The 24715-nt window shown below is 33.3% G+C and overlaps 1 protein-coding gene across 2 annotated transcripts in view; it reads left to right on the forward strand.

Moving 5' to 3' along the window:
- Nucleotides 1–15714, forward strand: part of LOC130445741 (Kv channel-interacting protein 1-like) — a 136516-nt gene extending 120802 nt beyond the window's left edge. For both annotated transcript variants that reach the window (XM_056781584.1, XM_056781583.1), the window contains 4 exons: nucleotides 6061–6252; nucleotides 10898–10971; nucleotides 11638–11850; nucleotides 14176–15714. In XM_056781584.1, coding sequence (XP_056637562.1) covers nucleotides 6061–6252; nucleotides 10898–10971; nucleotides 11638–11850; nucleotides 14176–14286 — 590 coding nt within the window. In that variant the 3' untranslated portion in view covers nucleotides 14287–15714. The remainder of the gene's footprint in view (nucleotides 1–6060; nucleotides 6253–10897; nucleotides 10972–11637; nucleotides 11851–14175) is intronic.
- The last annotated feature ends 9001 nt before the right edge of the window (nucleotides 15715–24715 follow it).

The raw sequence follows: 24715 nt of genomic DNA on the forward strand, positions 1-24715 counted from the left end.
GAAGAAAGTTTTGTTTTATCAAGTTAACGCACCAGCTCACGCATCCGTTATTGCAATAGCTAAAATTGATGAATTAAAGTTTGATTAGCTATCTTATTCACCCTATTCGCTAGATTTAGTCCCATCGGATTATCTTCTGTTCCCAGACTCTATTTTGAGGAACTCGACGATTCTGGGACTATCCTTTCATATGTTCGAACTGAGAAAACATTTATAACGCCTGCTCTTTAAGAATGATCGATTTTTCTCGTTACTGATCTCACCAGTAAATTTTGGAAGGTACAAAGAATTGTTGAAACTAATAAAAAACTTTGATTTTTCGAAAAAATCTCACTTATTCCTTCTCTTTATTCGTTTTTGTTTCAAAATCTTCAAAATCTTGAATACTTACTGGTCTCCAGAAATTCATTTCCAATGGTAAAAGGTTTTGTGATTATTTTCCACTAGATTATATTCTTCAATGTCTTTATGAATACAAAAAAAAACAGTCATTGCATCCAGAAAAAATTTAATTCAAAGTTTCTAATCGAAAATAGTTAAATCGGCTTTGCTTTCAGAACTTTTCCTTGCTGCAAAACATTACTAAGCTGCAATTATCGGAACCGTTGGCGGTATTCACCCTGAATACACTGTCTACACCACCACTACACCAACACTCACAATTACACTGTCTAACGCGCGTTTACTTTCAGTCGATAACTTGGTTGTCGAAACGCGCCTCAGACAGTGTAATTGTGAGTGTTGGTGTAGTTGTGGTGTAAACAGTGTTAGTGTGTAAAACTTTAAAAAGGGAATTAAATCTTTTGAATAGGAAATAAGTGTTTTCAATTGATAGGATCTCATAGCTCCCTGTCATATTACTTTACAGAAGTATGAGTAAATGAATTTTGAAATCTTGACATATAAATATTTGAATAATAAAAACATACTGTATATTTATTAATCTGTCTATATTTTTATACATAAGCGTAAATTTAAATTGCATATTTCCTCTGAAATGTAACCTTCCATTCCGTCGCAAAGCTCTAGCAGAATAATTCGTTTACGGTAGCGAGTCTGAGTGCTGCAAATCCAGCCGACTGGCAAATGGATGATTAAGACACCAGCTGACGTGCTTTATTTTGTGTTAATTCTCTCGCAAACGTCTCAATTTTCATACAAAAAATTCTCATATAATTATAATTTATTTTCATGGTATTCTTGTGAACCAAAATATGCCTCGTGAAAATGTCAGATGATCACGTGTGCTGAATTTTTTCTCACGTGGATTTACGAAAAAAAGTATGGCGGAAACTCGTAGCATAAAACGCACAACCAGTCAGTACTAATCATGAATTAACAATCGAAAATTGACGTATTTCACAGGTAAAATTACCGCGGTGTGTTTAGGTTAGGTTAGGTTTGGTGAAACCAATTTTAGAAAACGTGATTGAAATTCTAAGTAATAAAAGTAAAATTTTCCACGTTATAAATATGTTTTATGAACTATAAAACAAATAACGATGACCAATTTGTTCCATGTTTACAAATACTAATCAACACGTCTTGAATTTTCGGGCCAGGTACTTCTGGTACCACCCTCGTATACTATTTCAGTAAACAGTAATGTATATAAAGCAAAATATCCATCGTGAAGTTTCATAACTTGATTTTCGTCCGAATAAATCGTTATATGATAATTCGAGATTAGTTTTTCTAATGCAACCGCAATGGGAACTCAATAAAGAACCTTGCGGAACATCTATTTCAATTATGAGAATCAGAACTAAACATGAATGGAATAAAACGAATAGGAAACTTTCTATTGTTGTCTGTGTGTATGATAATGTCTAAATATAGTCTTGTTTGGCCTTCTTGTATAAAATAATCATAAAACAAATTTATAAACTAAACATCGACGCCATTATCCGTTGATCACGGAATTCCCATTAAATAATATCAAAGTTTATTATCTTTTCCATCTATTTTCGCATATTTCATAAACTTATAGGTCAGCGGATAATAAATAACCAACTAAAACGTGGTAGAAGGTTCTGAAAGTACATCGAATTCCGTAGTTTGAATTTTTGGTTTGCCAAATATTTACTCGAACAATTTTTATGAATTCATTTAAGAGGGTAATTCTTCCAATACACATTCTTCTTATTTTCATCGAACGTTAGGAGTTAGTCCTGTGTTTACATCAATGGTTGTCCAACAATGGGATTTTGAAGACCAGCTTTCATACCATCTTTGCAATCTTTGCCAGCCGGTCATCTGACGTTCTGTCCACGTCGTATCTCCATTCCCTTCGCCGATTTCTCGCCCATCTCACTACATCCTGGATCATCATTCCTTTCGTGGTCAAATAATGTGGGTCCCGCTATTGATCTCTGCGTTCGCAATTCAATATAGTCTCAAAAGGGGAGTAAAACAAATAAAAATGATAAAATCTTCTGTAGTAGACCGAACCGAACAACCCTCGTACATACTGAACACCCTAAACGCGCGCTTCGATAACAAAATTATCGTTTTCAAAGGCACAAGATATTCCAGCACAACCCTCGTACAACCGATAATTTTAATTTCACAATTCCATCTTCGACATTTCATTTAATAAGACATATATGTACACCGCATATTTAATCAATAAATTTTTTGTCCCCATTAATGGTTAGGCCAGCAGAAGCTTGGAAACATGACGATAAACATAATCAAATTATGACGTGAATTACAAACAAAAAACTATATCCAGTGGTCATCAAACTATATGATACTTTCACTCAACCTGGTATATAAAATGTACGCATGCGCTAAAGATTTACGACTGTCATCTGTCAGTATGAAGCCTACTTTTTCGAATGCGTTGTCTGCCGTGTCTGTAGACAAACCAGTGTAGCCGTGGCGTTCTTTTGTATAAGTATACGTTTTTTTTTTGTTTTCCGTAGAAATTATCGACGTTAAACGGAAGAAAATGAAAAATTGCAGCTTAAACTTATAATTTATTGAAACATGTGTATGGCAATGGATTTTTATCACGTTTGGATCGATTTTCTACGTCAAAAACAAGCAAGATGAGGCTGTGAAAGAAAAAGTTCTTCCCGTGTACTGGAAGAATTGTCGGAAAAAGACTTCTTGCACTATTTCCAACGATGGAAGATTCGCATTTTGTCCGCAAACTTCATATTTATGTCACATAGACTAATCTTAACAAATTTGCGATATACTACTACTTATAAGACAACCCTGTAATATTCCAGTTTTCTACGGTCTGGTAAAAACAAATATATAGGTTATGTTCGTTGTCTCGTTATTTTTCAAAAACTCCCACATAAGTTTCGGCAGTGAAACGTCATGTGGGAAGTATTGAGGTAAATATAAATCAGTTTTCTTATTTACTTTTTCGAAACCGTACTAAGAATAATCTACAATCGTCTTGTGGCGGCGGACGGAATTTTATTTTACGTCAAATATTTCCTTTTCTGTCTTTCCGAAAATGTTGTGTACGAGTTTTTTCAATTCCATCGTGAAAGCGTCATTGGACAGCAATGACACAGGTGAGTGCGATTTTCTCTCTATAATTAATAGTTTAATATGCGTAATCAAAATTAGAGCCTAATTTCTAGAAATATTGTAAACTCAATTATGAAACTAATATTTATAAATATCTTAACATAAAATATAGAATCCTAAAAACAGTATTAGAATAATAGAAACCTTTTAAACTCAAACGTCAAATCGGTTGAGATCATCGAGTTTTTAGTCATTACAAAACGCGTTCCGTTGTACAATTTTGTTGTATGTACCAACCTTCAGTCTTAAAGTGTTCTGTGAAAATATAAATACAAATAAATTCCATTTCCCCACTAAGGCAGCAAAATCCTGATGTTTATCCGGAAAATTTCAACCGCTACAATATTCATAAACAACCTATTGAGAACGCAGTAATCAATGCTGCAATCGAATCGAAACGCTGCTCGATTCAAATTAGTTCTTCATAAACTTTTTGTGCGTCAAGTTCTTGATCTCTATGGTTTGCTCGACGAATTGCAACCGGTTCGCAGGCTGCCTCGCTTTGCTCGCAACGCTCTTCACGTGCAATATCTTGATTTTTTTTATTCCTAATGGCTCGACTTCCAGTTGCATTACGGCTTTCGAAACAAATACATCATCCGGTCAAATTCATGAATTCTAATTGTCAAATTTCCATTCGTACTCAACCAAGGTCTTACATATAGATCTGGTTCATTTCACGGACACTAAATTACCTCACTCTGTGGCCGCCAGATCGGCGTTGTAATCAAAAGATGGTGTCAAATTATGTTAACCTAATAATTATAGTTATTGTTGTTCCTATAAGTAAATAATTGTTATAATAGTAATTGTAATAATTCTGTCAAAATTTAGATATTTAGATAACAGCGCCGCGTCACGGTTATTTCACTTAGAATTCGGCTATTTAGAGTTCGGGCTTAGTTACCAGACCGTGTACTTAACCATAGATAAAATTACGTTTAGCTGTCAGGTGCGTTTTTTTATTTCCTGTCAATTGCGTTTTCTTTGTTGATAACTAAGATTCCAGAACAATCACGTCAATTTGAAAACTACATTCTGTTACATCTTGTACAAACTTAGTAATCATATAAATAAGCAAATACACAAAATGATGGAAACAATTGTTGAACCAGTTTATTTTCATTTGAACGTAAAGACTGTTCGATATTTTATTCATGTATACTGACCGGAGTGACGGGCAGGAACGAGAAAAGCCGCAAGAGATTTTCAAATTTGATTCGACCAATTTAGACGCTGATTTGAAGTTAGCTTCATTACGATTTAAATTTTAGCTACAGCTTTTAAAATTAAGTGAATTCCAATCAGTATTTGACTTCGAAATATTTTTTTGTGAGAGCGGTAAAAGGATGTTGTGTAGCCGAACAAATTCCTTCCGGAAGGTTAATTACAACGCGATGTTCACTTTTCCAGACGGTTTAATCATCAGTCAGATTAGTTCGATAGATGTAGAAATTGAAAAGCAAGTTGGCACGAAAATCTAAGTAATTGAAAATATATAAAAAAGTAAATCAATGATTGTTGATCGAGTTTTTTGAATTTCAAGTCGAAATTAAGTTTCATTCAAACTTAACAGGGTTAATTATTTTAATCTAATTTTAGTTTCTTTAAGGACAACTCGACACATATTATGTATTTTTTATTATAAATAAAAATAATTTCTTAACTCAAAAGACAAAAAAAAACAAGAGGCGACCAAAAAGAGCTTCACTAACTTTCTTTCCTATTTTATATGTTGGTAACTGTAGATATTGACATTATAATACAGACAATCTATAGATTTTAATAACCTGTATCATATATATACAGGGTGTCCCACGACGAGTTAAAACTATCTGTATAAATGGCAAAATACTTATAGTAAAATCATGAAAATTCCTACGTTAGGGTTTTCGGAGACGATCTTTTTAACTAAGATATTTTCAAAGATGGCCAACTTCCGGTTCTACCGGACTTCGACTGTAACTTTGTTATTTTGAATAGAGCACCCTATATATTAAAACATTTTTGAAATCTACGTGAAATTTTAATATACTTTTGTCTGAAAACTTTTTTCTAAAAATACATACTTTTCGAGTTATTAATTTTTTTGTAAAAAATTTGACAGTTGCAGACCCTTATAAATTATTTTTTTACGAGGATACCCTTAGAAATATGAAAATGGTTTTTATTCGGTTGTTTTTAGCAAAGTCAGACGTATTTGAATCTATATTGAAAAATTTTTTATTTCATACAGGGTGAGTATAAAAAGTGTCCAAAGTTCAACTTCATAAATATCAAATTTCTTCATTTTCTTAAATAGAACCATCCGGTTTTTTCTATTTTTTAGAACAGGAAGTCGGCCATCTTTGAAAATATTTCAGTTAAAAATATCGTATCCGACACCCTGTATACATAATAATATTGGAAAACGTATCATTTAGAAATTCTTTTATAGGTTATATATCAACATTAATCTATTTAAAAGATGAAGGTCCTTAAAATGACTGTCCTGTTTTTTATTTTCAGATTCCGAACTCGAGGATTTGGAAACCCCACCGCGGTACAGACCCGACAGCCTAGAAGCTCTTTGTAGAGCTACTCGTTTTTCAGAAGCCGAAATCAAAAGAATTTATCGTGGATTTAAAGCTGAATGTCCAACCGGAGTTGTTAAAGAAGACACTTTCAAAATGATTTACGCGCAGTTTTTCCCACAAGGAGGTAAGTCGAAGATGTTCTTATCTAATCACGTGACTAATACGCAACAATATTCATACGAATCGAATAAAAATTTCTGTTAACTCATCATAAATTCACTAATATTCCAAAGGTCGGCATTTCGCGAATCGGTAATTAATAAAAAATTCAACTTTCTCAATTATTTACATTTTATTTATACGAGGGAGACACCAGAAGTATACCATCATCTTGCGCACAGCTTTCTCGTGTCCAAATTTTCAGTTGATAAGCGATGTAGCGCACTTTTTGTACTTTAACTGAGATGGAAAATGTGTTAGCAATTTGTAATAGTTCAGGTCTCGGGGATTTTTCATTAAACTAAACATTGTTGGCTTTGAACCAAGTGATAGTTCCATGCCAATCGAACGAAAATGTCTTCTGGTGTGTTTTGACGAATTGCTCCGAACAAACAACGATGAGTATTTCCACTGGGAGCTATCACCACGACAAAAACTAAGTATTTTCTTTGGTATTTTCACAAATTTCCTTATTTTATCATTTTCCTTCTTAAATATAGAATCGAATCAACAGTAAATTCATCTTCTTAATGTCTTCATTGTGTTGTATAAGTTAGTAATAATTAATTTCAAATAATCAGTATTCGTTTTCACATAATACAAGGTGTCCGAAAAGAGTATCGGGTATTTGTTTCCGCGCCACATTGACGAAAGGGAACGTGGAGGGGTTCGTGGCGTCCGCCATTTTGTGGAGTTTTAGTCACGATGGAACGCATTTTGCGTACGAGCGTATTATCGTAACGGTGATTCAATAGTGACTGCTCGACGTCTGTATCCTGCGGAATATCGTACACGCCACGCCACGCCAAGTGACGACAGCATTAGGAAATGGATACAGTGCGACAGTTAAGATTCAAAACTCTGGACGCCCTCGTTTAGTTCGCGATGAAGAAACAATTGAAGAAGTTGAGGCGTCAGTTCGTCAAAAAATCGACTTAACATTTGATTTTAAAGGAAAATTTGCATTTAAAAGCCTGTAAAATTCAATTGGTGGAAGAATTGAAGGATACGGACTATGTTAATCGATTGAATTTTGCGAACGAAATGATGCAACGATTTAACGTACTGTTCAGTGACGAAGCAAATTTTCACCTGAATGGTCATGTTAATAAGCAGAATTGTCGGTACTGGGCAGTCGAGAATCCGAGACGAAAGCATGAACGACACCTGCACAGCCCAAAGGTCGTTGTTTGGGCCGCTATGTGTGCTAAAGGAATTATTGGTCCTTATTTTCAAGAAGATCAACGAGGCCGAGCAATCAATGTGAATAGTGACCGTTACTGCGATATGTTGCGAAATTTTTTGGTCTCAGAATTGCAGGAGTTTGCGACTCAAGAACGTGGTTCCAGCAAAATGGGTCGAATGACTCTATGGAAGTTGTAAATGAATTATTAAAGTCGTTTCGCGAAGGGGTAACATCAATTGGCTTCCCAGAAGCCCCGACCTTAGCCCGCTTGAGTATTTTGTATGGGGATACATTAAAAGTAAGGTTTATCAAAATAATTCAACGAACCTAACCCGATTGAAAGAGAAAATCGGGTCAGAAATGGCAACAATATCAAGAGCTTTGTGTCGACGTGTCCTCATTTGGATAACATCATCTTTTCCAAATAATTTTCCAATTCATATGGTATCAAAAAAATCAATAAAAGTTTTTATTGCTTATAAATATTTTTTGTTTATTTGAACCCTTTCTGGACACCTTGTATTTGCACATAAAGACGTCTAAACGTGGTAAACCGTTTCTATAATTTTGAAAATCGTCGTAGAACCATTAAGAAACCGGTGGCAAATGATCTCCCTGATAATGGCATTAATATAGCGCCAACTGATGTGGTTTTGAAAATTAATGGGCGACAATTTATGCAGATTATCTGGATTCGCCTAGGGTCGATGCCGGCGCCAGCCTCTCAGAAATTTACGGACGATTTTGGATTTTTCAGTTAAATAATAGGAATAATAAATTTGAGATAACTACAAAGTGGTGTGGACTCGTTTATTTATACTTAAATTCGATAATTTCATTAAGAACAATTAGATGAATCATGAAAGAAATTGAGGATATAGAAATTAGGATAAAAAATATTTTTAATCATTGAAAACAATTTATTAATTTCTATATTAATGTTTGGGATACAGGCTGTGTATTTGGTATAAAAATAATTAAAAGGAGACGTCTGAAGGACACGTAAATCAAATGGATGACAACCCCGATCCCTTCTAAAGTTTTTAAGCTCCCTCATGTATATTTTAATTTAATTTTAGAAAATTCTTTAACTAAGAAACGTAAAAGATGATTTTTAGAAAAAAACACGTAATTTTTCGAAACATACAGGATGTTCAGGGACAAAAAATTCTATCTAAAGGCCAGGGGCGGCTCTTACCCAATGGTTAACAATACGAAAGTTTTACGTTTTATGTTTGCTGCACAGATATTTTATGTTAGGTTTCAATTTGGTTATCTTCAGTCTTGAGTCTTCCCGTTCTGGTATATCCAGATCAATCCTCTTTTTACCAGTAAATCATTTACAGCACTAAATGTACATTCAGCTAAATATGAAGATTGAAACGGTAAAAATAGTTTTCTTGCACTGTTTCCTCACAAAGTCATGATATATTTAAGTAATCCAAAACAACCCTCTTCACAGCGGCGCATCATCATCAATTACTTATTTATTATTATGAACTCTAACCTCGTTAAGTTATCGTTGCTATAAATTTGTCTATGTTTAGTCTGTCAGTCAGTTTTATAGATTCCACAATGTGACAATTATGAACCATAAATATATTTATCTAATTTTATAATTTTGTTATAAGATAAGAACTAATATACAAAGAAGTCTGTAAAACTAATATTTGGTCCATTGCTTGCTAAATAAATTGTTTTTAAAAAGCAAGTTGGTGAATTGACTTATTTAATTCTATCATTCTTCTTGATACTACTCATTTGATGTATCAGACAAACATTTGTTTTTGTTTTTACTAATGAAATAATCAAAAGTAAATGAATTTAGCTGGTAGATCAGAAAAAGTAAAAAAGAGCCCAAATTAACGACTAAATAGACACGTGGCTGTGGCTCCTCGCTCTTCGTCGGCGTCGGTCAGCTGACGTTTGACATTTGACTCTGATCCTGGCTGACAGCGCCACTTAATTGACTCATCTAACTCACTTTCTTCATGAATTGAAGTTCTTTGATTCAGATGCGTCGTTTAGCGAGATTTTGAAGTATCCGGGGGTCCACGCGAAGCCAAAAACACGATTTTCGAATTACTTTTACAATAAAAGTGCACCCCTGTAGGGTGTTGGCCCCATATTAGGAAAACACGTGTCTAGAGAATGTATAAAACAACTTTTTATGGCGTGAACTATTTAATTTGAAAACTTCAGATTGAATTGGCTGCGTGAATGAAAAAACTGGATTTCTAATTTTAATACTAAAATATTCAAATTTATACTGTAATTAGAGTGAATCAAGAGTTTCAAAAAAGAAGGTAGAAGGTGAAGGGAATTAGATGGTTGCTTCTAAATGAAATTTTTAAAACACTGGAAATACGGTTATTTCTCTTCACTTATACTGAAATTCAAGCTGATTCATCCTTTTTAAATGATTTTTTGGAGGGTTATTAGATTAATTTAGAAAGCTCTCTGCTATCTCTTTTGAAATAATTAAAATACTTAACAGAAATTATTTCTCATTAGGCAACCAATATTTTATATTATATATATATATAAACGTTTCTAAATATCATTTACTTTGTTTCGTCTAAATAAAAATATTCGGTTTTGATTACGTGATAAAAAACTATCTATACAATCTATTTTTATGAATGAGAGAGTAATAAAATGATAAAGCATTGCTTGGTGGTTTTCATCTCCCACAACTGCAGTCACAATTTTGTTATAAGTAATTTATGAGACGTCGTTGCTTTTGGTAATGCTCTTCCCCATTATTAGACGAAATGATCGACGACCTGATCTATTCTTCTTCTTAAAATCATGTTCATATGAAGCCTAAGTGGCCAACGATCAGTTTATTCGATATTTCTTAGCAGTTTGTCAGCGTTATCAACTGCAATCTTGATTTTGTTACAATCTATAGTATGATTCAACCAAATGTGATGAAACAAACTATAACTGGTCATCAATTATATGCTTGAAAAGCAATAGTACTTATAAATTCCCGTACAAACCTTTTAAATTTATTTCAAAGATCCAAGAATTTGATTTGGTTCCAAACGATTATTCTAGAGAAGTACACCCCGCTGACCGGTTTCGATCTTGTTGAACGTCTTCAGAACAGTGTAATACCCTCTAGTTCAGAAGCACTAATCCGAATTGAAAAGCAGGAGATGTTGTTTTGGTATAAGCTTGAAATAGACTCAAATTATTAAATGGGAAATAATTTTTTTTTTTAATTTGAAGAAGATGACACCGTAGAGCGTCTATTGGTGCGTGTATAATTAAAGAGATCTCAAGGGTCGCAGGAGATCTTAACTATCAAAGTATCGTACATTTCATATTGCAATTGCGGGTTGATTTTGACAAACATTTTCAACTTTGAGAAGAATTTCAATATTATTATTGATAAAAAAATCTTTCTTTGTTCTAGTGAACAGTAGTCAGTATGCTCATTATGTATTCAACACTCTGGATCAAGATCATAGCGGACTGATTAGTTTTGAGGTAAGATACTGCCCACGTTTCTTAATTTGAAAATTTATTCAAAACCTCATTTTTCACATTCGGATTTCATTGAAACTTTCTCCATCAATTCTAATTAAAATCTATGGTTTATTAGGGATGCAAACGAGTTATTTGGACAATATATAAAGGGGTTGTTGAGGCGTTCGAATGGACCGATAAATTCAATTAGAAACTCGACGAATGGTTCAGAGATTAAACACAAGAAAATTACTTTAAAAGTTTTTTTTTCGGCTTAAAATTCTTAAAAGTTCCATCGAGTTAAGTTACGTAAATTACTAAGAGCAGGAAAGTTCGTTAGTCGAAGAAAAAGTGTTTTTCTGTAGACTTTCTTCGTGATTATAAAGTTATTATTTCTTTGTATGTGATTTTGGTTAATTAGCTGCTTCATCCGCTACTGAAAATTGGAGCTATCGAATTATTCACAATTCCACAAACCGTACTCGATCTACTAGCTTAAACAATCATTTTTTACCATCATTTTGCCGTGCAGCGTCTCATCCAAATCTCAGTTATCTTTTTCGTTGCTTCAAGTTTACCCTTTTCAATGTATTCTTCATTTCATGTCACATGGAGGTTCGTTTCGGTTCTTTCTTCATTTTTGTTCTGATGCGTCTTTGCAAGTTCTGATCAGCTTAACCGTTTCAGGACTTTGTCCAAAACTTATCGATTCTATCGAGGGGATCTTTGGATGAAAAATTGAGATGGGCTTTCTCCCTTTACGATATAAACGGTGATGGGTGTATCACGCGCGAAGAAATGACGGACATTGTTAGTGCGATTTATGATCTAATGGGTAAATTGGCAGAACCGTGTATCGAAGAAGACACTGTTAAAGATAAAGTTGATAGAATATTCCAGGTAAGTGTTTTTATATTTAAAAAAAATACGTTCTATTGGAAAATTTCACATACTATATACCCGAAAAGATGTTTTTATACGATAAAATTTTATTTTAAGAAATAGTTTAAGATACTACTCAAATAAATTAGCATTTCCATCAGTTAATATTCTCAATTTTCGAATATGTACGTCCAAATTCTTCATAAATAGCAGTGAGATACATTATATGTCGAAAACATTTTATGGAAAGTTATTTTGATTTGTAAAATTCGGCAACTACCTGTCTTAAACTTAAATGATGTATTTCGATTACTACTCGTACGTTAACTACTCCAATAAACACAGTTTAACTATTTGTTGTTTGAAAAACGTTTTTCGGTGCTTTTATAACCTCAAAATAATTGAAAAACAATGATTTTACCCCAGTATGTTATGCAAAACTAAACGGAATTTTATGATATTTTAAATTTGGATATAAGAATTGTGTGTGACGAATCTGTGTAAATGAAAACGTCATTATCGAATAAAATATAACCTAAAACCGCTTTTTCAGCTATTCCGGACGGAACGATTGAAATAAAAATAAGCGAAAGCGTTAGCGCTTTGGATAATTGCCTATGTAAAGGAACTATGGCAGACTGCATTATTATTTTCACAGCTTTGATCATAATATGAAAAAAAAAACATACTTTTTAGAATAACATGCAGAGAATTTTGTTCGAATGATCCGATTCGAAATTAAGGAAATTGGTACTCGAAAAAACACAGTTTTTTTGATAAAAATAGAAATTTGTAACGGAATAGAGGTGGGACACTACTACGTCCCAAATATATTACGAAATATCTCGCTATTATTGAAATAAAAAATCCTTTTCGTTTCCTCCCTGACTGACATAAATATTTTCTACTTTTTCGAAGCGGGTTTCTTCTAAAACATATAGTGGTAAATGAAAGTTTAATCAATATACAGTGTGTTCATAAAGTAACTTGTTGTTATTTCGATTTCTGTTTACAAAATCAGATGTTAAATACTTTTCAACATAAATTTTAACATACACTCTGTATATATCGTTCTTATTTCATAATAAGTGATGAGTAAATGTTATACCAAGACCGGATTAGTCTTTGTATTGGAGTGTAATTAGTGATCTAGGTTTTGGTATTGCAGGATCCGTGTTGGTTTGTGTCTTACACCAAAACTCTTTCAAGTCCTGCAATCCTAGTCTAGCACTGCTTCCTTATGTCTTGAAGATTTAAAGCTGGTGTTAAACTTGCGCTGTAATAACTTATCTTGGTCTTACCGGGTCCAGTCTTGATCTGGGTCTTGCCAGATTTTTACAAATCTAGCATTACTAGGTCCTGTTTTTTAATAAATCCTGCAATGCTTGATCTTGATACTGTATATGTGGTACATTGTTCTTGTAGTCTAATAAGTGCTCCTAGACATGGGTTTACAAGATCCGTCTTGGTCTGGGTTTACAGTACTAAGTCCTAGTCTTGCGTTAGTCTTGAAGATTTAAAGCAGGTCTTGGTTTTGTAACGTAACAAGTGATCTTGCAGGGTCTAGTGTTGGTCTGGCATCAAGACTTTTACAAATATTGCGATGCTAGATCTTGGTCTTGTATAATTGTTGCACTATTTGACCTTTGGTCTTGCAGATTTGAAGCCAAATTTGTATCCAAATCGTAACTAAATTTGCAAAGTTACAAATTAGAAGAAACTTTTTGAGGTGTTTCATAAAATTGGTCGAGCAAACAACAAAACCCTTGGAAGGTTTGCAAAATGTTGTAGAAAAGCCTTGTTCTAATCGAAAAATTGTCTTACAACATGATATTCCAATAGAATCCATCTATAACATTATTAAAAAGATAAGATACTACCGTGGGATGAAATTTTATGAAAAGATAGATGTAGTTAATCTTTTCTTACGAAACCTCTTCAATCTTCACATTATTTTGACCATTATTTGTAGATTAGAATAAGAAATATACGTTGGTACTATTATAAATGATTTTTTCTCGAATTTGAAGTATTAGAAAGACGTTGTAGTGTGGTTAGTGGCTGTCTACTCATTTTTCTGTACTGATTTACTAAATTGATTTACGAACTAAAACTGACGATGTAAAATAGCTCAAATTTCGAATTTTCAACACATTCTCAAACTTCAAACGAAACTTTTCGAACAATTCCTCTTATTTCAGAATCATTAAACAGGTGATAGGAGGAACAGCTGTCACGAAATAAAGCAAAGTGTAAAAATTAATGACGCCCAACTTTTGTAGACAATTTGAGATGGATCATCAGTTTTTCTAATTAATTTCGTTTAATTATTTACTTTTACAGAAAATGGACACGAACGGCGACGGCGTAGTGACTTTGGACGAATTTTTAGAATGTTGTAGGAGAGACGAAAGCATATCATCATCAATGGCCGTCTTCGATACGTCCATATGACATACGAACGGCGGCGTTCGTGAAGGTGTTTCTATTTGAGGGACTTGATCGGATGTCGTTTCCGAAATCGACCAATTTAGAAATTTGATTATACTCAAAAATTTAATGATTCAGTAAAGGAAAGATAGATACCTAAATAGGTACGAGTGTCAAATTTTACTGATAGATTATTGAGAGAATGTTTATATCGATGATCTAATCCGCCCGTGGATATTACAATAAATGATCGTAAACTGATCGTAATTGGTTTGTTCATGTCAACGTCAGACAGATGTCACTCAACGAAATATTCACATCAATACTAATGGATATGTATTTCTATGATTTGAAATGAAAGGCATCCAAACATAACCTCACTAATATACGAAGTTTTGAAATTTTATTCTACATTATACCATTATACAAAAGTTTAAATTAGTTGCTTTAAAACAGATATTTCCAAACTTTATCCCTATAAAAATATTATTAGTTTCGGTGGAGCAAATCTAATAATGAAAATTGATGTAGATAAGCTCTTTATCATTTTATCTATTCTTCAGAGAACCGGTGAAACTTTTTAAAGGGTCAGCTCTGATCCCATCCACCTAAAACCCTTTCTTTGACTATTGTAAATATTAACTATTCAAAAAAATGATCTGGTATTTACAATTTCCAATACTTTAAAGTCGAAATCTATCCCGTGTAAATTAATTATACTGTTACTACCTCCATAAATTTATTTGACAACGTAAAGTCAGTTGTCAGTTGTCAGAAAATTCAGAACAGATTTATCGATATTTTTTGTTGATTGTTTCCTTTTTTGCAAAAAATTCCACTCCGCAACAATCATAAGATTAAAAACACACAATAAACCACGCCATGTTGTATAGATTTTGTACTTTTCAAGCAACTACCGCCATCTCTAGGTCTGGCTAGGTACTTCTGGGACCGTCCTCGTATACAAATCAATATTCGGAGTTCGAATAAAGTCCCAATAAATTTATTTGACGGGTGAGAAGCCTAAAAGTGTCAAATCCTCAACGTAAAGTCAGTTGCCAGTTGTCAGAAAATGCAGAACAGATTTATCGATATTTTTTGTTGATTGTTTCCTTTTTTGCAAAAAATTCCACTCCGCAACAATCATAAGATTAAAAACACACAATAAACCACGCCATGTTGTATAGATTTTGTACTTTTCAAGCAACTACCGCCATCTCTAGGTCTGGCTAGGTACTTCTGGGACCGTCCTCGTATACAAATCAATATTCGGAGTTCGAATAAAGTTTCAATAAATTTATTTGACGGATGAGAAGTCTAAGAGGGTCAAATCCTCAACGTAAAGTCAGTTGTCAGTTATCAGAAAATTCAGAACAGATTTATCGATATTTTTTGTTGATTGTTTCCTTTTTTGCAAAAAATTCCACTCCGCAACAATCATAAGATTAAAAACACACAATAAACCACGCCATGTTGTATAGATTTTGTACTTTTCAAGCAACTACCGCCATCTCTAGGTCTGGCTAGGTACTTCTGGGACCGTCCTCGTATACAAATCAATATTCGGAGTTCGAATAAAGTTTCAATAAATTTATTTGACGGGTGAGAAGTCTAAGAGGGTCAAATCCTCAACGTAAAGTCAGTTGTCAGTTATCAGAAAATTCAGAACAGATTTATCGATATTTTTTGTTGATTGTTTCCTTTTTTGCAAAAAATTCCACTCCGCAACAATCATAAGATTAAAAACACACAATAAACCACGCCATGTTGTATAGATTTTGTACTTTTCAAGCAACTACCGCCATCTCTAGGTCTGGCTAGGTACTTCTGGGACCGTCCTCGTATACAAATCAATATTCGGAGTTCGAATAAAGTCCCAATAAATTTATTTGACGGGTGAGAAGCCTAAAAGTGTCAAATCCTCAACGTAAAGTCAGTTGCCAGTTGTCAGAAAATGCAGAACAGATTTATCGATATTTTTTGTTGATTGTTTCCTTTTTTGCAAAAAATTCCACTCCGCAACAATCATAAGATTAAAAACACACAATAAACCACGCCATGTTGTATAGATTTTGTACTTTTCAAGCAACTACCGCCATCTCTAGGTCTGGCTAGGTACTTCTGGGACCGTCCTCGTATACAAATCAATATTCGGAGTTCGAATAAAGTTTCAATAAATTTATTTGACGGATGAGAAGTCTAAGAGGGTCAAATCCTCAACGTAAAGTCAGTTGTCAGTTATCAGAAAATTCAGAACAGATTTATCGATATTTTTTGTTGATTGTTTCCTTTTTTGCAAAAAATTCCACTCCGCAACAATCATAAGATTAAAAACACACAATAAACCACGCCATGTTGTATAGATTTTGTACTTTTCAAGCAACTACCGCCATCTCTAGGTCTGGCTAGGTACTTCTGGGACCGTCCTCGTATACAAATCAATATTCGGAGTTCGAATAAAGTTTCAATAAATTTATTTGACGGGTGAGAAGTCTAAGAGGGTCAAATCCTCAACGTAAAGTCAGTTGTCAGTTATCAGAAAATTCAGAACAGATTTATCGATATTTTTTGTTGATTGTTTCCTTTTTTGCAAAAAATTCCACTCCGCAACAATCATAAGATTAAAAACACACAATAAACCACGCCATGTTGTATAGATTTTGTACTTTTCAAGCAACTACCGCCATCTCTAGGTCTGGCTAGGTACTTCTGGGACCGTCCTCGTATACAAATCAATATTCGGAGTTCGAATAAAGTCCCAATAAATTTATTTGACGGGTGAGAAGCCTAAAAGTGTCAAATCCTCAACGTAAAGTCAGTTGCCAGTTGTCAGAAAATGCAGAACAGATTTATCGATATTTTTTGTTGGTTGTTTCCTTTTTTGCAAAAAATTCCACTCCGCAACAATCATAAGATTAAAAACACACAATAAACCACGCCATGTTGTATAGATTTTGTACTTTTCAAGCAACTACCGCCATCTCTAGGTCTGGCTAGGTACTTCTGGGACCGTCCTCGTATACAAATCAATATTCGGAGTTCGAATAAAGTTTCAATAAATTTATTTGACGGATGAGAAGTCTAAGAGGGTCAAATCCTCAACGTAAAGTCAGTTGTCAGTTATCAGAAAATTCAGAACAGATTTATCGATATTTTTTGTTGATTGTTTCCTTTTTTGCAAAAAATTCCACTCCGCAACAATCATAAGATTAAAAACACACAATAAACCACGCCATGTTGTATAGATTTTGTACTTTTCAAGCAGCTGCCGCCATATCTAGGTCTGGCTAGGTACTTCTGGGACCGTCCTCGTATACAAATCAATATTCGGAGTTCGAATAAAGTTTCAATAAATTTATTTGACGGGTGAGAAGTCTAAGAGGGTCAAATCCTCAACGTAAAGTCAGTTGTCAGTTATCAGAAAATTCAGAACAGATTTATCGATATTTTTTGTTGATTGTTTCCTTTTTTGCAAAAAATTCCACTCCGCAACAATCATAAGATTAAAAACACACAATAAACCACGCCATGTTGTATAGATTTTGTACTTTTCAAGCAACTACCGCCATCTCTAGGTCTGGCTAGGTACTTCTGGGACCGTCCTCGTATACAAATCAATATTCGGAGTTCGAATAAAGTCCCAATAAATTTATTTGACGGGTGAGAAGCCTAAAAGTGTCAAATCCTCAACGTAAAGTCAGTTGCCAGTTGTCAGAAAATGCAGAACAGATTTATCGATATTTTTTGTTGGTTGTTTCCTTTTTTGCAAAAAATTCCACTCCGCAACAATCATAAGATTAAAAACACACAATAAACCACGCCATGTTGTATAGATTTTGTACTTTTCAAGCAACTACCGCCATCTCTAGGTCTGGCTAGGTACTTCTGGGACCGTCCTCGTATACAAATCAATATTCGGAGTTCGAATAAAGTTTCAATAAATTTATTTGACGGATGAGAAGTCTAAGAGGGTCAAATCCTCAACGTAAAGTCAGTTGTCAGTTATCAGAAAATTCAGAACAGATTTATCGATATTTTTTGTTGATTGTTTCCTTTTTTGCAAAAAATTCCACTCCGCAACAATCATAAGATTAAAAACACACAATAAACCACGCCATGTTGTATAGATTTTGTACTTTTCAAGCAGCTGCCGCCATCTCTAGGTCTGGCTAGGTACTTCTGGGACCGTCCTCGTATACAAATCAATATTCGGAGTTCGAATAAAGTCCCAATAAATTTATTTGACGGGTGAGAAGCCTAAAAGTGTCAAATCCTCAACGTAAAGTCAGTTGCCAGTTGTCAGAAAATGCAGAACAGATTTATCGATATTTTTTGTTGGTTGTTTCCTTTTTTGCAAAAAATTCCACTCCGCAACAATCATAAGATTAAAAACACACAATAAACCACGCCATGTTGTATAGATTTTGTACTTTTCAAGCAACTACCGCCATCTCTAGGTCTGGCTAGGTACTTCTGGGACCGTCCTCGTATACAAATCAATATTCGGAGTTCGAATAAAGTCCCAATAAATTTATTTGACGGGTGAGAAGCCTAAAAGTGTCAAATCCTCAACGTAAAGTCAGTTGCCAGTTGTCAGAAAATGCAGAACAGATTTATCGATATTTTTTGTTGGTTGTTTCCTTTTTTGCAAAAAATTCCACTCCGCAACAATCATAAGATTAAAAACACACAATAAACCACGCCATGTTGTATAGATTTTGTACTTTTCAAGCAACTACCGCCATCTCTAGGTCTGGCTAGGTACTTCTGGGACCGTCCTCGTATACAAATCAATATTCGGAGTTCGAATAAAGTTTCAATAAATTTATTTGACGGATGAGAAGTCTAAGAGGGTCAAATCCTCAACGTAAAGTCAGTTGTCAGTTATCAGAAAATTCAGAACAGATTTATCGATATTTTTTGTTGATTGTTTCCTTTTTTGCAAAAAATTCCACTCCGCAACAATCATAAGATTAAAAACACACAATAAACCACGCCATGTTGTATAGATTTTGTACTTTTCAAGCAGCTGCCGCCATCTCTAGGTCTGGCTAGGTACTTCTGGGACCGTCCTCGTATACAAATCAATATTCGGAGTTCGAATAAAGTTTCAATAAATTTATTTGACGGGTGAGAAGTCTAAGAGGGTCAAATCCTCAACGTAAAGTCAGTTGTCAGTTATCAGAAAATTCAGAACAGATTTATCGATATTTTTTGTTGATTGTTTCCTTTTTTGCAAAAAATTCCACTCCGCAACAATCATAAGATTAAAAACACACAATAAACCACGCCATGTTGTATAGATTTTGTACTTTTCAAGCAACTACCGCCATCTCTAGGTCTGGCTAGGTACTTCTGGGACCGTCCTCGTATACAAATCAATATTCGGAGTTCGAATAAAGTCCCAATAAATTTATTTGACGGGTGAGAAGCCTAAAAGTGTCAAATCCTCAACGTAAAGTCAGTTGCCAGTTGTCAGAAAATGCAGAACAGATTTATCGATATTTTTTGTTGGTTGTTTCCTTTTTTGCAAAAAATTCCACTCCGCAACAATCATAAGATTAAAAACACACAATAAACCACGCCATGTTGTATAGATTTTGTACTTTTCAAGCAACTACCGCCATCTCTAGGTCTGGCTAGGTACTTCTGGGACCGTCCTCGTATACAAATCAATATTCGGAGTTCGAATAAAGTTTCAATAAATTTATTTGACGGATGAGAAGTCTAAGAGGGTCAAATCCTCAACGTAAAGTCAGTTGTCAGTTATCAGAAAATTCAGAACAGATTTATCGATATTTTTTGTTGATTGTTTCCTTTTTTGCAAAAAATTCCACTCCGCAACAATCATAAGATTAAAAACACACAATAAACCACGCCATGTTGTATAGATTTTGTACTTTTCAAGCAGCTGCCGCCATCTCTAGGTCTGGCTAGGTACTTCTGGGACCGTCCTCGTATACAAATCAATATTCGGAGTTCGAATAAAGTTTCAATAAATTTATTTGACGGGTGAGAAGTCTAAGAGGGTCAAATCCTCAACGTAAAGTCAGTTGTCAGTTATCAGAAAATTCAGAACAGATTTATCGATATTTTTTGTTGATTGTTTCCTTTTTTGCAAAAAATTCCACTCCGCAACAATCATAAGATTAAAAACACACAATAAACCACGCCATGTTGTATAGATTTTGTACTTTTCAAGCAACTACCGCCATCTCTAGGTCAAGCCAGGTACTTCTGGGACCGTCCTCGTATACAAATCAATATTCGAATAAAGTTTCAAATCACAGACATATCTACGTCGTATGAATGTTTGGTAAACTGTTGATGCCATTATTAATATTTGTCAAATCTGTTGAAGCAACAATGTAGTTAAAAAAAAATATTTTTTTATATAAAACTTTTGTTTCACTAATTGATTCAGCCGCTTGGCCAGACAATAAGACTTGGTACAGATAAACTAAGATAATTTATCAGTTATGCTTACAACGAGCGTATTATTATAAATTTTGATTTACAACCATCTTAAATTATGCCAAGTTAAGCGGCTTCTACGAGAGTTTCTAACTTAATATTGTATTCTAATAAACACGTAGTTTGAAACTATAATAAATCATATCATGTACTTCCAAGACATTTGTGATACTGTACGTGATTCTAATAAAACAGACTGTTAATTATTTGAAAAGGAAACTCTTTTTATGTTTATGACACTTTCCTTCGAAAAAGTTTATTTATAAATCTCTAATTTATATCAAAAAACGTTCCTAATAATTGCATCAACGGATTTTTTAAATTCGTCCTCAATTTATGTTCAAGGTTAGTACAGGAACGGATCTAGGAGGGGCAAATATATCGGACAACAAAATAAATTGGGTACATAGAAATCGGTTCACTGTCACTTGATGGATTAATTTCATTATGTTAAACATAGGAAGTCGAAATAGGCATACAGAATACATAGAAGTTTGCAAACTGAGTTTAACGAGATCCGGGGCTGTGTTAGCCGATAATTTTCTGAAAAATTATTTATTAGTTTACTTTTTACACACAAGCAATGAGTTTACAAAAAAAATATCTCTATTTAGGTACGTGGTTTTGATATACTGGGTTCAACAGAGTTCCAGAACTCAATTAACCTAAACGTACACTTTAAACAATCAAATAGATCAGCAGAACTTCCGCAGAATTCTGTTAAAATTATTGAGATTACGTCCCTTTTTCAACAAAGTTCGAAAACCACGTTTTGAAAAGACAATATTTACCCTCGACCATAGAAACTCTGTGACCTTTTGATTATGTCTACAAAGTTATATTTCTCGTGGCCAAATATATATGAAAATGAAATAAAATTAGAATTAGATATATCTGAAGTAAGAGAAAAGGAAATGAATTTCTTATTTTTCTATTTACTTTCATTTAATTGTTTGAAGATATTGAAAACCACAATTTGATGACCTAACCTCACTCAACTTGACCTAACCATAACAACCGACTCTCAATTTTACGCGTGTTTATTCAAAAAATTCCGGTTTATATTCGAAGCACCCTCGTATATTTGGAGTATATTGATTTGTAGCGATTACATAAAGTATTGCGATATTATGCAAACCTTAATACACTGTTGCTTAAAGTATTGCCTACCTTTGCATTCAGTTGTCATAATAAACATACCACAAAACAAAAATTGGAAAATATATATGAAAATGAAATATTAGTTAAAATTATAATCAAGTTATATCTGATGTAAGAGAAGAGAAAATTAATTTTTTATTTTGCTGTTTACTTTCATTTAGTTGTTTGAAGATATTGAAAACTACAATTTGATGACCTAACCTTACTTAACCTGACCTAAACTAACCATAACAACTTTGAGACTTTCCATTTCTAATGGCAAATCATGTGGGAGATTATATAAACCAACTAGTATATTTTTGGAATCAAGCTTGTGAAAGATTACATACATAAAGTGCATCAATTTTTTTCTTTGAATATAAAATCCCGAACATGCAAAAATTTCTAAAAACAAACGAACTGCTTGTGTGATTGAAGAATTTTTTGGAATACAATACATTTGTAGCAATTTATCTTTACCAATATTGTGCATAATGAAAAAACGAAAAGAGAAAATGATAATAATTATTGAAACATTCAAAAACACCTCAAATAGTACTTGAAATTGTTTAAACATTTTAGAAAATGTATCAAATGATTTGTGGAGAAGAAATTCCAGTTTTCATACATATTTTTTTCATTTAGAAAAATCCAAATTGTTATTAAATGAATTGTCGAAAAAAAAACGTTGACACGAATGAGATGAGAGGGTGCTTTTTATATGATTGAGAAAAAACGTTCCCGTAGATAGGTTAGGATTTAAAAAGAAAACTATATGGACCCTTTTATTATAAATAATATTGACTGTTAGCCAAATTGTATAATATAAGATGTGAATATGTGTTTAAGTGTTACATTTTTTATCAAAAATTTGAAAACGATTAAGCTGCAAAATTTTTAAATGTAGATAATGTAGATAAAACAAATTACCGGTTCCAGATATTGACGCTTTTGCAGCTGTAGCGTTTCCAATTTTTTCCCAAATATATTGTAGTTTTTGTCTCAAATCGACGTTTGAAATTTTAAAATCATGAATTAGTCTACAAAAATGTATATTGAAAAAAACAGATTTATAAATTTATGTTAAATGTCTGACCAGATTGTACAAATAAACAAAAAATTATTTTTAATGAGTTTTATTACATTTCGTGCCTTTTAGAATTCCTAAATCTTGCCCAACAATTCCTTCAGAGCTAAAAAGTGGTATTTACGGGGGCGGTTCAAATATTAACCTGAATTTTGCTATAAAAAATTTTATTATTAAGTTACAGAGCTGAAATTTTTTATAATTTTTCTCGATAGTCCCTGTCACACTTTTACTACCTTTCCGGAAGCTTTCGGATGCTGTTTTCGTAAAAATATCTATGCCTCTTTTAATAATAATCGCATGGCGATAAATCGGGTCTATAAAGAGGGTATTCCAATGTTTCCCAACCCAATTCGTCCAACGTTTCCTTCGCACACCGAACTATAAGCGATCTGGCGTTGTCTTGCAAGTTTCGACGTGCTTTTCGGGAGGTTACTATAAAACAAAAACATCCGCAATTACAACTCTCATCACAAAATACGGTACACTATAACTTCCCTGTTGATAGTGTAACCTCTTTTCATATGGCGTACCGTAATGTGTTTTTTTCTACAGCGCTGACGTTCTCATAGGTAATACTTGTCATGGGGCTCAGCACATATGATAAGTTTTCCACCACTTATTAGTCTTTTCTCGCTCAGGGCTATAAGTACACTAAAAAGTGAGGTTATACTTTCCCGTCTGGTCTCTACACTTCGTAACAGTTCAATATAACATCCGACTCTTAATTTTACGCGTGTTTATTCAAAAAATTCCGGCTTATATTCGAAGTACCCTCTTATATCTAGAGTATCTTGATTTGTAGCGATTATATAAAGTATTGCAATATTAAAAAGAAAAAGTATGCAAACCTTAATACACCGCTGCTTAAAGTATTGCCTACCATTTAGTTGTCATAACAATAAAAATACCATAAACATTAATGGGAAAATATTATGATTAAAGAAATCTCTTGGAAATAGAAGACAATAGTATAGATATTTTAAACACTTGATATTTGTAAACAATTGAATAACTTCCATCTCAACTGTGAGTTAAACTTTTATAACTGATGTTATTGAATACCTCAAAATCACTTTAATATTCACGCATAAACATAGAAGTAGTACCAGGGGCGTACGCAATATTATTTAATAAATATTAAAGTTTTAAATAATTGTTAGTAGTGTATATCATTTTATGAATAATCGGAGGCAATGAGAGTCGAAATAAAAGAAGAAATGTTGTATCTATAAGCTTACGAAACATTCAAAAAGGATATAAAAGTAATATTTCTACCTATTACATACTAAATGTCATAGACAATTTAGACGTCTCTAAATTATTGAATTGGACGCAGTATAGCCATCGAAAAGGACTTGATGATGAAGGAAATAAAGTTTGTTTTCATTTATTATTACATATCAAGATAAACACACGCTATGATATGAATATTTGTACTGATTTATAATGTATAAACAAAGTTTTGATGATAGAGTAAATTCCTTGAAGGAAAATTACATACTGCAGTTTCCTTTCCGAAATAAATAGTCTGAAATATTTGATATCCTGATCAAACTTGATTTATTTAAATCCAGCTTGACATTTGGCCCTGTTTCCCACACCACAAACTTCGAAAAAACTATTTAATGATATAGTAACCACATCCATCACTTTCAGCGATATTTAAATTTCAGTATAAAGGCATACTAGATATGGGCATGAAGTGAGTCGAGATTTTACCGCAAAAAATTAAGGGTGATAAATATAATA

The sequence above is a fragment of the Diorhabda sublineata genome, chromosome 6 (assembly GCF_026230105.1).
Source record: "Diorhabda sublineata isolate icDioSubl1.1 chromosome 6, icDioSubl1.1, whole genome shotgun sequence".
NCBI lineage: Eukaryota > Metazoa > Arthropoda > Insecta > Coleoptera > Chrysomelidae > Diorhabda > Diorhabda sublineata.